At 64.0% G+C, this 12,590-nt stretch overlaps 3 protein-coding genes across 3 annotated transcripts in view; 2 read left to right on the forward strand and 1 right to left on the reverse strand.

Annotated features, from left to right (window-relative positions):
- The window catches only part of HUWE1 (HECT, UBA and WWE domain containing E3 ubiquitin protein ligase 1), a 49,623-nt gene extending 44,953 nt beyond the window's left edge, over nucleotides 1–4,670 (forward strand). The window contains 6 exon segments of the mRNA XM_054001901.1: nucleotides 590–877; nucleotides 1,726–1,831; nucleotides 2,501–2,618; nucleotides 2,690–2,871; nucleotides 3,330–3,520; nucleotides 4,511–4,670. Of these exon segments, the coding sequence (XP_053857876.1) occupies nucleotides 590–877; nucleotides 1,726–1,831; nucleotides 2,501–2,618; nucleotides 2,690–2,871; nucleotides 3,330–3,520; nucleotides 4,511–4,613 (988 nt within the window). The 3' untranslated portion in view covers nucleotides 4,614–4,670.
- Nucleotides 4,671–5,294: 624 nt separating this feature from the next.
- GNL3L (G protein nucleolar 3 like) lies at nucleotides 5,295–9,512 on the forward strand. Its single transcript, XM_054001885.1, has 15 exons — nucleotides 5,295–5,423; nucleotides 5,500–5,537; nucleotides 5,656–5,760; nucleotides 6,067–6,147; nucleotides 6,415–6,501; nucleotides 6,570–6,696; nucleotides 6,798–6,901; nucleotides 6,994–7,138; nucleotides 7,383–7,470; nucleotides 7,616–7,793; nucleotides 8,101–8,243; nucleotides 8,807–8,937; nucleotides 9,009–9,097; nucleotides 9,173–9,344; nucleotides 9,431–9,512. The coding sequence occupies exons 1-15, from the start codon at nucleotides 5,309–5,311 to the stop codon at nucleotides 9,481–9,483; spliced, it is 1,656 nt and encodes a 551-aa protein (XP_053857860.1). The 5' UTR covers nucleotides 5,295–5,308; the 3' UTR covers nucleotides 9,484–9,512.
- Nucleotides 9,513–10,122: 610 nt separating this feature from the next.
- Nucleotides 10,123–12,361, reverse strand: LOC128820977 (4F2 cell-surface antigen heavy chain-like; the record flags this gene model as incomplete). The annotated part of the gene is made up of 4 exons (XM_054001830.1): nucleotides 10,123–10,782; nucleotides 11,155–11,214; nucleotides 11,421–11,558; nucleotides 12,128–12,361. Coding segments are annotated over 4 exons (783 nt in total), but the record flags the coding sequence as incomplete, so codon positions are not given.
- Between the last annotated feature and the right edge of the window lie 229 nt (nucleotides 12,362–12,590).

The raw sequence follows: 12,590 nt of genomic DNA on the forward strand, positions 1-12,590 counted from the left end.
AATGTCCTCTGGGAACCTCAAAATATCCCCTGGGCACCCCAGAATATCCCCTGGACACCCAAAATATCCCTTGGGACACTCAAAATTCACTTGGGATACCCAAAACACCCCTTGGGATACCTGAAACACCCCCAGGACACCCAGAGCACCTCTCCAGCCCTACAAACGCCCTCTAAACACGCACAGACCCCCCCCACAAACACCCCCTGACCCACCCAAAACGCCCTCCACCCTCCTCCCATGCCTCCAAACCCCCCAATTCCCCCCAAAACCACCTCCAAACCCCCCAGTTGCCCCCAAAACCACCTCCAAACACCCCAATTCCCCCCAAAACCACCTCCAAATGCCCCAATTCCCCCCAAAACCAACCCCAAATGCCCCAATTCCCCCCAAAACCACCTCCAAACCCCCCAGTTGCCCCCAAAACCACCTCCAAACGCCCCAATTCCCCTCAAAACCACCTCCAAACCCCCCAGTTGCCCCCCAAGTCTCCCCAAAAACACCTCCAAACGCCCCAATTCCCCCCAAAACCACCTCCACCCTCCCCAGACCCTCTCTCCCACCCCCACTAACCCCCGTGGCCCCTCAGGTACATCGTGTTCGAGGGCGAGGAGGGCCAGGACGCCGGGGGGCTGCTGCGGGAGTGGTACATGATCATCTCCCGCGAGATGTTCAACCCCATGTACGCCCTGTTCCGCACCTCGCCCGGCGACCGCGTCACCTACACCATCAACCCCTCGTCCCACTGCAACCCCAACCACCTGAGCTACTTCAAGTTCGTGGGCAGGATCGTGGCCAAAGCCGTCTACGACAACCGGCTGCTGGAGTGCTACTTCACCCGCTCCTTCTACAAACACATCCTGGGCAAGTCCGTGCGGTAAGGGGCGAGCCACGGCGGCCAGGGGGGCTGGGAGACTCGGAGGGGGTGGGTGGAGGGGTGTTTGTGGGGTGTGGGAGCTGTTTATGGGGTGCTGGAGCCCTTCCAGGGGTGTGGGAGTGCATTTATGGGGTGTGGGAGTGTATTTGTGGGGGTGGGAGTGTGTTTATGGGGTGCTGGAGTAATTTATAGGGTGCTGGAGCCCCTCAGAGAGGGGTTGGGAGTGTGTTTGTGGGGTGTGGGAGCTGTTTATGGGGTGCTGGAGCCCCTCAGAGGGGGCTGGGACTGCATTTGTGGGGGATGGGAGTGTATTTGTGGGGTGTGGGAGTGTTTTTGTGGGGCTGGGAGCTGTTTATGGGGTGCTGGAGCCCCTCAGAGGGGTGTGGGACTGCGTTTGTGGGGTGGGAGTGTCTTTGTGGGGTGCTGGAGCTGCTCAGAGCGGGGTAGGATTGCATTTATGGGGTGTGGGAGTGTGTTTGTGGGGGTGGGACTGCGTTTATGGGGTGCTGGAGTTAGTTGTAGGGTGCTGGACACCCTTCAAAATCATTTGGAGTCATTTATGGGGTGCTGGATACCCGTAGAGGGCTGTGGGATGACATTTATGGAGTGCTGGATTCCCTTGGAGAAAATCTGAGCCATTTATGGGGTGCTGGACCCCCTCAGAGGGATGTGAGACTGCATTTATGGGGTTCTGGAGCCCTGGTAGGGTCTGACCCTGTTTTTTTGGGCTCTCCAGCAGGGTATGACCCCATTTTTGGGGCTCCTGGCAGAGTCTGACCCTGTTTTGGGGCTCCCCGTGGTTTCTGACCCCATTTTTGGGGTGCTGCCCCCCGTTTTTGGCCCCCCAGGTACACGGACATGGAGAGCGAGGACTATCACTTCTACCAGGGCCTCGTGTACCTGCTGGAGAACGACGTCTCCACGCTGGGCTACGACCTCACCTTCAGCACCGAGGTGGGGACCCCCAGGACCCCCAAAACCAGCACTGGGACCCCCAGGACCCCCAAAACCAGCACCGGGGCCCCCCTGGGACACCCAAAACCAGTACTGGGACCCCAAAACCAGCACTGGGACCCCCAGGACCCCCAAAACCAGCACCAGGATTCCCCTGGGACACCCAAAACCAGCACCAGGACCCCCACAACCAGCACCAGGACCCTAAAACCAGCACTGGAACCCCCACAGGACCCCCAGAATCAGCAGCAGGACCCCCTCCCCCCAGTAACTCCTGAGGGCACTAGGACCCCCCTGGGACCCACCCAAAACCAGCAGCAGGACCTCCCTGGGACCCCCTGAGAGCACCAAGACCCCCCCTGGGATCCCCAGAAGAGCACCAAGACATGTCCAGGACCACAGGGGTGTGCAAGGTTCAGGGATGTCCCCCTTGTGTCCCCACACCCCACTGACCCCCCGTGGCCCCCCAGGTGCAGGAATTTGGGGTGCTTGGGGTTCGGAAATGTGGAAATTTGGGTTGTTTGAGGCTCAGGGATGTCCCCACACCCTGCTGACCCCTCTGTGACTCCCCCGTGCCGCCCCGGGTGCTGGAATTCGGGGTGTTCAAGGCTCAGGGATGTCCCCCCCCCCATGTCCCCACACCCTAGTGACCCCCCCGTGCCCCTCCAGGTGCAGGAATTTGGGGTGTGTGAGGTGCGGGACCTGAAGCCCAACGGGGCCAACGTGCTGGTGACGGAGGAGAACAAGAAGGAGTACGTGCACCTCGTGTGCCAGATGCGCATGACCGGTGAGCATCGGGGCCGGGGGGGCTCCGGGGGTGCTCCCAGGACCCCCCTGACCCCCCCCAAAATCCCGCAGGCGCCATCCGGAAGCAGCTGGCGGCGTTCCTGGAAGGGTTCTACGAGATCATCCCCAAGCGCCTCATCTCCATCTTCACGGAGCAGGAGCTGGAGCTGCTCATCTCGGGGCTGCCCACCATCGACATCGACGACCTCAAGGCCAACACCGAGTACCACAAGTACCAGGGCAACTCCATCCAGGTGGGGCTGGCACCTGGGTGGGTCCTGGGGGCATTTCAGGGGGTTCTGGGGGAATTTCTGGAGATTCTGGGGCGATTTCAGGGGGTTCTGGGGGGATTCTGGGTACCAGTACAACTCCATCCAGGTGGGGCTGGCACCTGGGGAGGTCTGGGGGCATTTCAGGGGGGATTTCAGGGGCTTCTGGGGGGATTTCAGGGGGTTCTGGGGGGGGATTCTGGGTGCCAGGGCAACTCCATCCAGGTGGGGCTGGCACCTGGGGAGGTCCTGGGTTGATTTCAGGGGATTCCAGGATTCTGGGGTGATTCTGTGGGGTTCTGGGGGGATCCAGGCAGTTCCAGAGGGATTCTGTGGGGTTCCAGGGTGTTCTGGGGGGATCCACTGGGTTCTTGGAGGGGATCCTGGGGGGATTCCAGGGGGTCCCAGTGGCTGACCATCCCTGTCCCTGTCCCCGTGCCCAGATCCAGTGGTTCTGGCGCGCCCTGCGCTCCTTCGACCAGGCCGACCGCGCCAAGTTCCTGCAGTTTGTGACGGGCACGTCCAAGGTGCCCCTGCAGGGATTCGCCGCCCTCGAGGGCATGAACGGCATCCAGAAATTCCAGATCCACCGCGACGACCGCTCCACCGACCGGCTGCCCTCGGCCCACACCTGGTGAGGGACACGGGGGGAACATGGGGGGACATGGGGGGGACATGGGGGGGACATGGGGACACCAAGCACTGCCGTGGGTTCACACCTGGTGAGGGACATGGGGGGACACAGGGGGATATGGGGACACTGACCGGCTGCCCTCGGCCCACACCTGCTGAGGGACATGGGGGGGACATGGGGGGACACGGGGGGGACACGGGGACACCGAGCACTGCCCTGGGCTCACACCTGGCAAGGGACACGGGGACATGGGAACACCGAGCACTGCCCTGGGATCACGCCTGCTGAGGGACATGGGGGGACACGGGGGGACATAGAGGGGACACAGGGACATGGGGGGGACATGGGGACACGGGGGAAGCACAGTGGGAGGACATGGGGACACCGACCAGTTGCCCTCGGCCCACACCTGGTGAGGGACACGGGGACAGGGACGTGAGGTGACACTGGGCACCGTGCTGTCCCCCAGCACACAGCTGGTCTGGGGACATGGGGACACAGGGACGGGAGGACAGAGGGACACGGGGGGACAATGCCCACCAGACCTGGCACACACCTGGCGAGGAGACACAGGGACACAGGGACAGGAGGATGTGAGGGGACACTGAGCACACACCTGGAATGGGGGACACAGGAGGGGACATGGGGGGGACACTGAGCACCTGCCCCGGTACACACCTGGTGAGGGCACAGGGGGGTACATTGGGGACACGCGGCCTCCACTGCCCACACCTGGGACAGGGGGACATGAAAGGGTGGCAGGGACACCAGGAGGACGTGGGGACACACAGGTGAGGTGGCACTGGGGTCAGGTGAGGACCCTGGCCGGGGACACACCCGAGGAGCAGGACTGGGGGGTGGGATGGTGCCACCAGCTCGGCGCAGGGGGACAAAGCTGGGACAGGGACATGAGGACAGCGGGACGTGGGCAGGGTGGCACTGGGGACAGTGTCTCTCGGGGAGGTGACAGTGACACGGGTGTGTCCCCAGCTTCAACCAGCTGGACCTGCCGGCCTACGAGAGCTACGAGAAGCTGCGGCACATGCTGCTGCTGGCCATCCAGGAGTGCTCCGAGGGCTTCGGGCTGGCCTAGGGGGGCTGCGCCGGACCCCCGCTGGGGCTCTATAAATATATATATATTTTTTGGTTCCATTGGCTTTTTTTGGTTTGTTTTGGTTTTTGTTTTTTTTTTTTTTTTTCGGGGTTTATTTTTTTTTTTTTCCCTCCGGTCCCGGTTTGGGGGGGGGGGTTTTGCTCTGTTGGAGGGTTGGGGTTCCTTCCTTCCCCCCCTCACCCCCTTCCCCCGTGTTGGGGGCTGGGGGGGGGCGGGGATGGTGAAAGGGGGGAGCCCCTGAAATTATAAATAAGAAGTTCAGCCCCTCCCCCCACCCCAAAACTGAGAGAAAAAGTTTAAAAAAAAAAAAAGGAATAAAAAAATGCACTCTTGGTAAGGGCAGTCCCGGTCGTTCTTGGGGGGGAGGGGTGGGCTTGGCCGCCATCTTGGGTGTGGCGGGCTGATGGTCGCGCGGGGCCGCCATGTTGGATGTGGCCCTAAAAGCGGCTTCTGCTGCTGTCCGCCAGCTTGAGCGTGGCCGTGTCGCTGTCGCCGCCATGTCGAGTGTGGCTCCTTGGCCACACAGGGGAGGGACGGGAAACGCTATGTTGGGTGTGGCCTTGGGGGGGGGGGTGTGTGGATGTTGCCCAATGGAGGCCGCCATCTTGGATGTTGTATTGGCGCGGGGGGCGCCATCTTGAGCGTGGCTGGTGGCCGCCATGTTGTTCGTAGCGATGGCGGGACGCTGCCGCCGCGATGTGGCGCCTTTTCGCCGCGCCGGAAGCGGCGTCACTTCCGCTGCGCCAGGGATCCCCGGCGGCGTGGGAGCCGCAGCCATGACCCGGTCCCGTGAGTTCAGGGAGGCGCCGGGAGGGCTCGGGGGGCTCGGGGGACCCCCCCGCACTCACCCCGCCCCTCCCTGCAGGACGACAGGTGGAGGCGTCCCGCAAGAAGCGCGTCCAGGTGAGCCCCAGCCCGGCCCGGGGGAGGGAGGGAGGGAACCGGGCGGGTTTGGGGGTGCAGCCCTTGTGACCCCCCCACCCCTCGGGGTGTCCCCGTGTCACCCCCGCGCTGTCCCCAGGCCCGGCGCGCGCGTGTCGGGGTCAGGAAGGAGCTGGGGGTGCCGCGGCTCGGCCGCTTCGCCGCCTTCGCGCAGCAGCAGCAGAGCAAGACCCGGCAGAGACGGGTAAAGAATCCCGGGGGGCATTTTGGGGGTGACCCCGCGGGGGAAGTTCGGGGTTGTCCTCCAGACGTGACCCCGGGAGGGATTCTGGAGCCCCCCCGCGGTGTTTTGGGGTGTTCCTGGCAGATCTGGGCGCAGGAGGATTTTGGAGCGTTCCTCCCATTGTGACCCCGGCGGGGCACTTTGGGGTCACCGCTCAAGTACAAACTCGGGGGGGCTGTTTGGGGTCACCCCCCGCCCCGTCTGACCCCGGGGGGTTCGGGGTGTGACCCCGGGGGGTTCGGGGTGTGACCCCTCGGTGTCCCACAGGCCCTGGAGGGGCAGCAGCGCTCACACCTGGCCGTGCACCTGGCGGACGCTCTGCAGCGACAGCAGCGCTTCCAGAGCCAGGTGGGGCTGGGGACACCCGGGGGGGGCCCTAAATAGGGGGGGGTCTCCCTAAAGAGGGGGGGGGTCTCCCTAAAGAGTGGGGGGGCTTCCCAAGCAGGGGGCTCCCCTGAGAGGGAGGGGCTCCCCCTGGAAGAGAAGGGGGGGCTCTTCTCCAGGACAGGGGGCTCCCCAGAGGACAGGGGGGTTCCCCCACAGCGGGGATTCCCCCCAGAACTCGGGGGGGCTCCCCGGGGGTGCCCCCCACGGCTGTAACACAGGTGCCCCCAGGAGAAGGAAGAGGAGGAGGAGGAGGAGCCCCCCCAGCCCCCCCAGGACGAGGCGTCGCTGCGCCAGTTCGGGCGGGAGCTGCGCAAGGTCAGTGCCGGGGGGCTGGGGGGGATTTTTGGGGGGTCTTTCCCCCGGCTGAACCCCGATCCTGGCAGGTGCTGGCGGCGTCTGACGTGGTGCTGGAGGTGCTGGACGCCCGCGACCCCCAGGGCTGCCGCAGCCCCCGGCTCGAGGGGGCCCTGCGGCCCCAGCAGCGCCTCGTGCTCGTCCTCAACAAGATCGGTGAGCGAGGGCTGCATCTGGGGGAGGGGTCCCAGCCTGGATTTGGGGGTTCTCCTGTCCCCGCGGCCCTGGGGACACCCCTGTGTGTCCCCCCCACCCAGACCTGGTGCCGCGGGACGTGGTGGCCGCGTGGCTGAAGCACCTGCGGGCCGAGTTCCCCACCGTGGCCTTCAAGGCGTGCACGCAGCAGCAGAGCCGAAATCTGGTGGGTGCTGGGGGAGGGGAGGGGGGGGGCGGCTCAGGTGAGGGGGTGCCCCTGACCCCCCCCACCCCCCCACCCCCCCCGTGCCTCCACAGAAGCAGATCCGGGTGCCGGTGGCCACAGCCTCCGAGGAGGTGCTGGCCATGGGGGCCTGCGTGGGGGCCGAGAGCCTCCTGAACATCCTGAGCAACTACGGCCGCTGCGGGGAGGGCAGGAGCTCCATCACCGTGGGGGTCGTGGGTGAGGGGCTGGGGGGCACGGGGGGGGCTGGGGGTTGAGTGGGGGGCTCTGAAATGGGGGCTGGGGGGGACATGGGGGGCTGTGAAAGGGGGGCTGGAGTGTGAGGGGGGATTTTGGGGGGTTGGGGTTGAGTGAGGGCTGTGAAATAGGAGGGGTGGTGAGTGGGGTGTGGGCGCTTTGGGGGGGGCAGTTGGGGGTTGGGGGGCTGGGTTTTGGGCCCCCCCAACCTTAACCCCTTCCCCAGGGTACCCAAACGTGGGCAAGAGCAGCCTCATCAACAGCCTCAAGCGCAGCCGCGCCTGCGGGGTCGGGGCCACGCCCGGGGTCACCAGGTGAGCCCACCTGGGGGGAGGTGGGGTCACCTGCACGGGGTGGGGGGGCTGTGGGTGGAGCCTGCATTGATTCTGTCCAAGTGTATGGGTGTGGCAGAGACCCCGCCCAGGTGTGGTGGGTGTGGCACTCAGACCCCGCCCCCAGGTGCCTGCAGGCCGTGCAGCTGGACCGGCACATCCGGCTCCTGGACTGTCCGGGCGTGGTGCTGGACTCGGGGGACCCCCCGGCCACCGCCCCCCTGAGGGGGGCCCTGGCCCCCCAGCGCCTGCGGGACCCCCTGACCCCGGCCTGCGCCATCCTGCGCCGCTGCCCCCCCCAGCAGGTGCGTGGGGACCCCCCTGGGGGGGCTGAGGATGCATATGGGGTGGGGTGGGGGGGGGCTCCATCCCAATGGCAACGTTCCCAATTTGGGGGGCACCCCAATTTTTCCAGCTCAGCCATTTGGGGGATTCAGTGACACCCAAAATCCAGATTAAGGGGGGGCTCGACACTGGGGGAGGGGAGGTTATTTCAGGGGGACCCTCCCCCACTTTGGGCATTTTCAGCCCATTTTGGCCTCAGAGAGGGGGGCAGGGTGACAGCCCCCTGCGTGTCCATCCCCGCCAAGCCCCTCTGTGTGCCCCCCACAGCTGAGCGAGGTCTATGGGGTCCCCCCCTGCAGCGACCCCCTGCAGTTCCTGGCCCACCTGGCCCGGCGGCAGGGCCGGCTGCGCCCGGGGGGGCTGCCGGACGCCCACGCCGCCGCCGTGGCCCTGCTGCGCGACTGGACCGGGTGCGTGAGGGACGGGGGCGCTTTGGGGGGCTGTCCCCACGCTCTGACTCCATTCCTGGGGGGCTCAGAGGGTTTTTTTCACCCTGATTCCCTTTTTCTGTGGGTGGAGGGGGTCTTCCCACACTCTCACCCCATTCTGGGCAGGGCTGGGGAGGGTCCCCCTGCACCCTGACCCCATTTTGAGGGCAGGAGGGGTCTTTCCACACCACGTAACCCCATTTTTTTGGGGGGTTACAAAGTTTCCATATGCCCTGACCCAATTTCTGGGGACAGGAGAGTTTTTCCACACTTTCTGAGCCCCTTGTTGTGAACAAAGGGGTCTTTTCAAACCCTAGGACCCCTTTTTGGGGGGCTGTGGGGTCTCCCACACACCTTGACTCCCCTTTTTCAGGCTTCAGAGCTGTTTTTTTCATACCCTGCGATTCCCTTTTTGGGGACTGGAAGCATCTTTCTACCCCCGTTACCCCATTTGGGAAGGGCTGCAGGGTCCCCCCACACCCTGAGCCCTGTTTTTTTGGGACAGGAGGGGTCTCCCCACAGCCTGACCCCCCCTTTTTCCACAGCGGGAAGATCTCGTACTACACCCACCCCCCCAAATCACAGGGGGTGCAGCTCGAAGCCCAAATCCTGCCGGCGCTGGGGCCGGCGCTGGACCTGGAGGCTCTGGAACGGGGCGATGCCGAGGCCCTGGCAGGTGAGCAGCGCCTGATCCCCGCTCCCTTCCCCCCTCGGGGTCCCCCCAAAACTCACCTGCCCCCCCCACAGCTGTCCCAGTGACGGTGACGGGGCTGGGGCTGTCCCCGGAGGAGGAAGGGGAAGGAGAAGCCATGGAGGACGACAGCGGTGACCTGAAGGTGGGAAGGGATTTGCTGAGCTTGGGGGGGGGGGATTTTTGGGGGGCAGTGGGTTAATATTTGACCCCCCCCCAGCTCGGCACGATGACGGTGGAGCTGAAGCCCCGGGTGAAGTCGGGGGGCACTGGGGGGGAGTCGCTGCCCCGAGCCCCCCGTCTGGAGGAGGTGGCTGCGCTCCCCCCTCTATTCCAGGGCCAGGGGCTGCAGGCAGCTGGAAAAAGGAGGAAAAAGCTGCAAAAAAGAGCAGGTGAGTGAAGACACCCCCTTTTCCTGACCCCTCCCAGACCTCCCTGACCCCCTCCCTTCAAATTCCTGATCGCCCCCATCCCGCAGGGAAAATCGCCACGAAGCTCTCGGAGACGCTGGAGGCGGCCATGCAGTTCTGAGGCAGCCACAAATTAAATTTGGGAAAAAAAAAAAAAAAACATTTAAAAAACACTGTTTAATTGATTTAGCTTCTAGCCAGGGGCAGGTACCAGGACAATGGGGCGTGGCCTAGCCAGGAATGGGCGGGGCCGCACAAGTTAGGGCTCTCTTAAAGGGGCAGGGCCAAAAAAATTAATCCCACCCCCCCCGGAACCTCCAAACCATCCCCGAGACCCCTCCCCAAACGCTTCAGAGATCCCCCAAACCCTCCAGAGCTCCCCACAGGATTTGAGACCCTTCCCCAAAAACCTTCCCAGTCCCCACCCCCTGTCCTGGCCCCACCCCTTTATTTTGGGGGTCCCCATTTCTCAGGGGCACCCCTGAGGCCCCACTGTGGGTCCCAACCCCCATTTCGGGCTGGATTTTCCCATTTTTGGGGTCTTGGTTACCCCTTCAACAGGCCCAGGACCCCCTCCTTGAGCCCTCAAATTTAACCCCCTTCATTTTGGGGTGTCATGGACCCCTCTTTGGGCTCCCCTGCCCCCCAATATTCCTCTCGGAGCCCAAGTCCTCCCCCCTGTTTTGGGGCACTCCCAGGGGTCTGCAATGCTTCCAAATCAAACACTCAGACCCCCCAAAAACAGAGACAAAGGCAAGGACACAAATGCAGTTCATTTATTCAGTGTTTGGGGTGGGGGAGACCCCGATATGCCCAGAAAACCCCAAAAGAAAAACCCCAAAATGGAATCAAGGACAGAAGAACCACCCCCCCCCCAAAAAAAAAAAGGACTTTGGGGTGAAAGAAGCAGGATGAGAACCTAAAAATGAGTGAAGGGAGTTGAGTGTGGGACCCCACCCAGAATGAGGGGGTGCAAGGCTGGTGGGGGAGGGGGATCAGTGCGGGTTTGGGGTGCAGGGGGGGTCAATGCAGGTTTGGGGGGCTGGGTGCAGGTTTGGGGTGCAGGGGGTCACTCGGGGCTGTAGGGGAAGCTGAGCAGGACCCCCTCGTGGGCTCCCACCGTGAGCTCCTCCAGCAGCAGCTGCTGCTCCCCGGGCGCCCTCGGGGCCGTGCTGTAGCTCAGGGTGGCCGAGGGGGGCAGGGGGGGTTCCCGGGGGTCCCTGGGCTCCCTCCTGCCCGAGAAGGGTTTCAGGGGGGTGCTGTCGGGGTTCAGCACCAGCAGGAAGCGCTCGCTCTGGTCCCAGCGCCGCAGCACGGCCACGGCCGGGCCCGCGGGCACCACCGACGCCTCCCCCAGCAGCAGCGAGCGCTCGTGGGCCCGCAGCGCGGCCAGCGTCGTGCACAGCTCCAGCTCGGGGGGCTGCAATTGAGGAGGGGGCTGGGGTCACTGGGGGCTGGGCTTCCCCCAAATGCAGCCCCAGGGGAGGGAATGAGGCGCTGGCCCTTTAAGGAGGCAGCGGGTGGCATTACCCTTTTAAGGGACCATTGCCCTTTTAAGGGGGGTGTTGCCCTTTTAAGAACACGTAGCGCTGCCACTTTGTGGGGCCCCACCTTAACGCGCCACACAAACATGGGCGTGGCCAAAGAAACCACGCCCCAGCAGCCATAAATGGACATTAAGTCCCGCCCCCATGGGAGGAGCGAGACTAAGCCGCACCCCTTTAGAACAAGCCATGCCCCCAACAAAGCACCACCCACAAGTATTGTCAATCAAACTCCAAGCCCCGCCCACCTCGGAGCCGTTCCCGGCTGTTTTCGGCGCCTCGATGGATTCCCACGGCATCGGCAGCAACTGCGGCAAAAAACGGCGAAATTGGGGCAAAAAACGGCGAAATTGGCGTCAGGGGGTCACCCCAACCCCCCCGCTGCACCCCTAAAAACCCCAAATCCCTCCCCAGAACCCCCAGAGCATCACCACGGCCCCCAGAGCTTCCCTGCAGTACCCCAAAAACCCTCCCTGAAACCCCCCCAAATCCTCCCCCGAACCCCCCCCGGTACCTGTTGGCTTTTGGGGAGTCGCTGCAGCCCCAGCTCGTCGCCGTAGCTCAGCACGGGGGTCCCGGGGAGCCCCCAGAGCAGCAGCAGCTGCTGCAGCCTCAGGCTGGGGCTCACCCAGGCCTCCCAGGGGGACCCCACCTGTGGGACAGGCACCCGTCACCCCCCCGCACCCCAAAATCGGTGGGGGGACCCCAAAAGATGGGAGGGGGCAGCAGGAGCAGGAAGGCGGCGTTGGGGGTGGGAATTTGGGGGTCCCAGGAATGTTTGGGGGAGGGTTTGGGGGTCCTGAAGGGGGTGGGGGCAGTTGAAGGTCTGAAAGGTTCAGGATTGGGGTCCCAGGGAGGCTTGGGGGTGCAGGAGGGTCCCACAGGGGGAATTTGGGGGTTCCAGGGGCTCAGGATTGGGGGGGATTTGAGGGGTCCCAGGGAGGGGGGGAAGGACTTGGGGCTCCTGAAAGGATTTTGGGGGTTCCCAAGGCGGTTTTGAGGCTGCTGAAGTGATTTCGGGCGGGGGGTCCCAGGGACGTTTTGAAGTCCAATTTGGGAAGCCCAGAGGAAGGGGGAATTTGGGGCTCCTCAAGGGAGATTTTGGGGGGTCCCAGGGAGGTTTTGGCGCTCCTGAAACGATTTTAGGGGGTCCCGAGAAGGTTTTGGGGTTCCTGAAGAGATTTGAGGGGTCTCAGGGAGGTTTTGGGGTGCAGCACTCACGCTCCAGCCCAGCCCCACGGAGGAGGTGAAGTTGGAGCTGAGGAAGTTGAGGAGGTTCCTCAGGGCCCCCTCGAGGGACTCGGAGTCGCCTTTGGGCTCCAGGGGCTGCAGGAAGGGCCCCAGGAGCAGCTGCGGCCCCCCCGGCCCCCGGAGCACCTTCCAGGGGTCCGGCTGGCGCGTGCCCCCCACCAGCACCCTAAAAACAGACAACCCCAAAAACGGGGGGAAGATGGGTCAGGGGAGCACCTCAAAAATGGAGGGGAGGGAAAGTCAGGTGAGCACCCCAAAAATAATCAAAGATCATAGGAGCAACCAAAAAATGAGGAGAAAAAAAGTATGGGGAGCACCCGAAAAATGGGGGGGGAAAGGTCAGGGGAGCACCCCAAAAATGGGGGGGGGGGGGAAGCTTAGGGGAGCACCCCCAGCATCCCAAAGTAGAGAAAAGGAGCCCAAAGTGGAGGGT

The sequence above is a fragment of the Vidua macroura genome, chromosome 33 (genome assembly GCF_024509145.1).
Source record: "Vidua macroura isolate BioBank_ID:100142 chromosome 33, ASM2450914v1, whole genome shotgun sequence".
Lineage (NCBI taxonomy): Eukaryota > Metazoa > Chordata > Aves > Passeriformes > Viduidae > Vidua > Vidua macroura.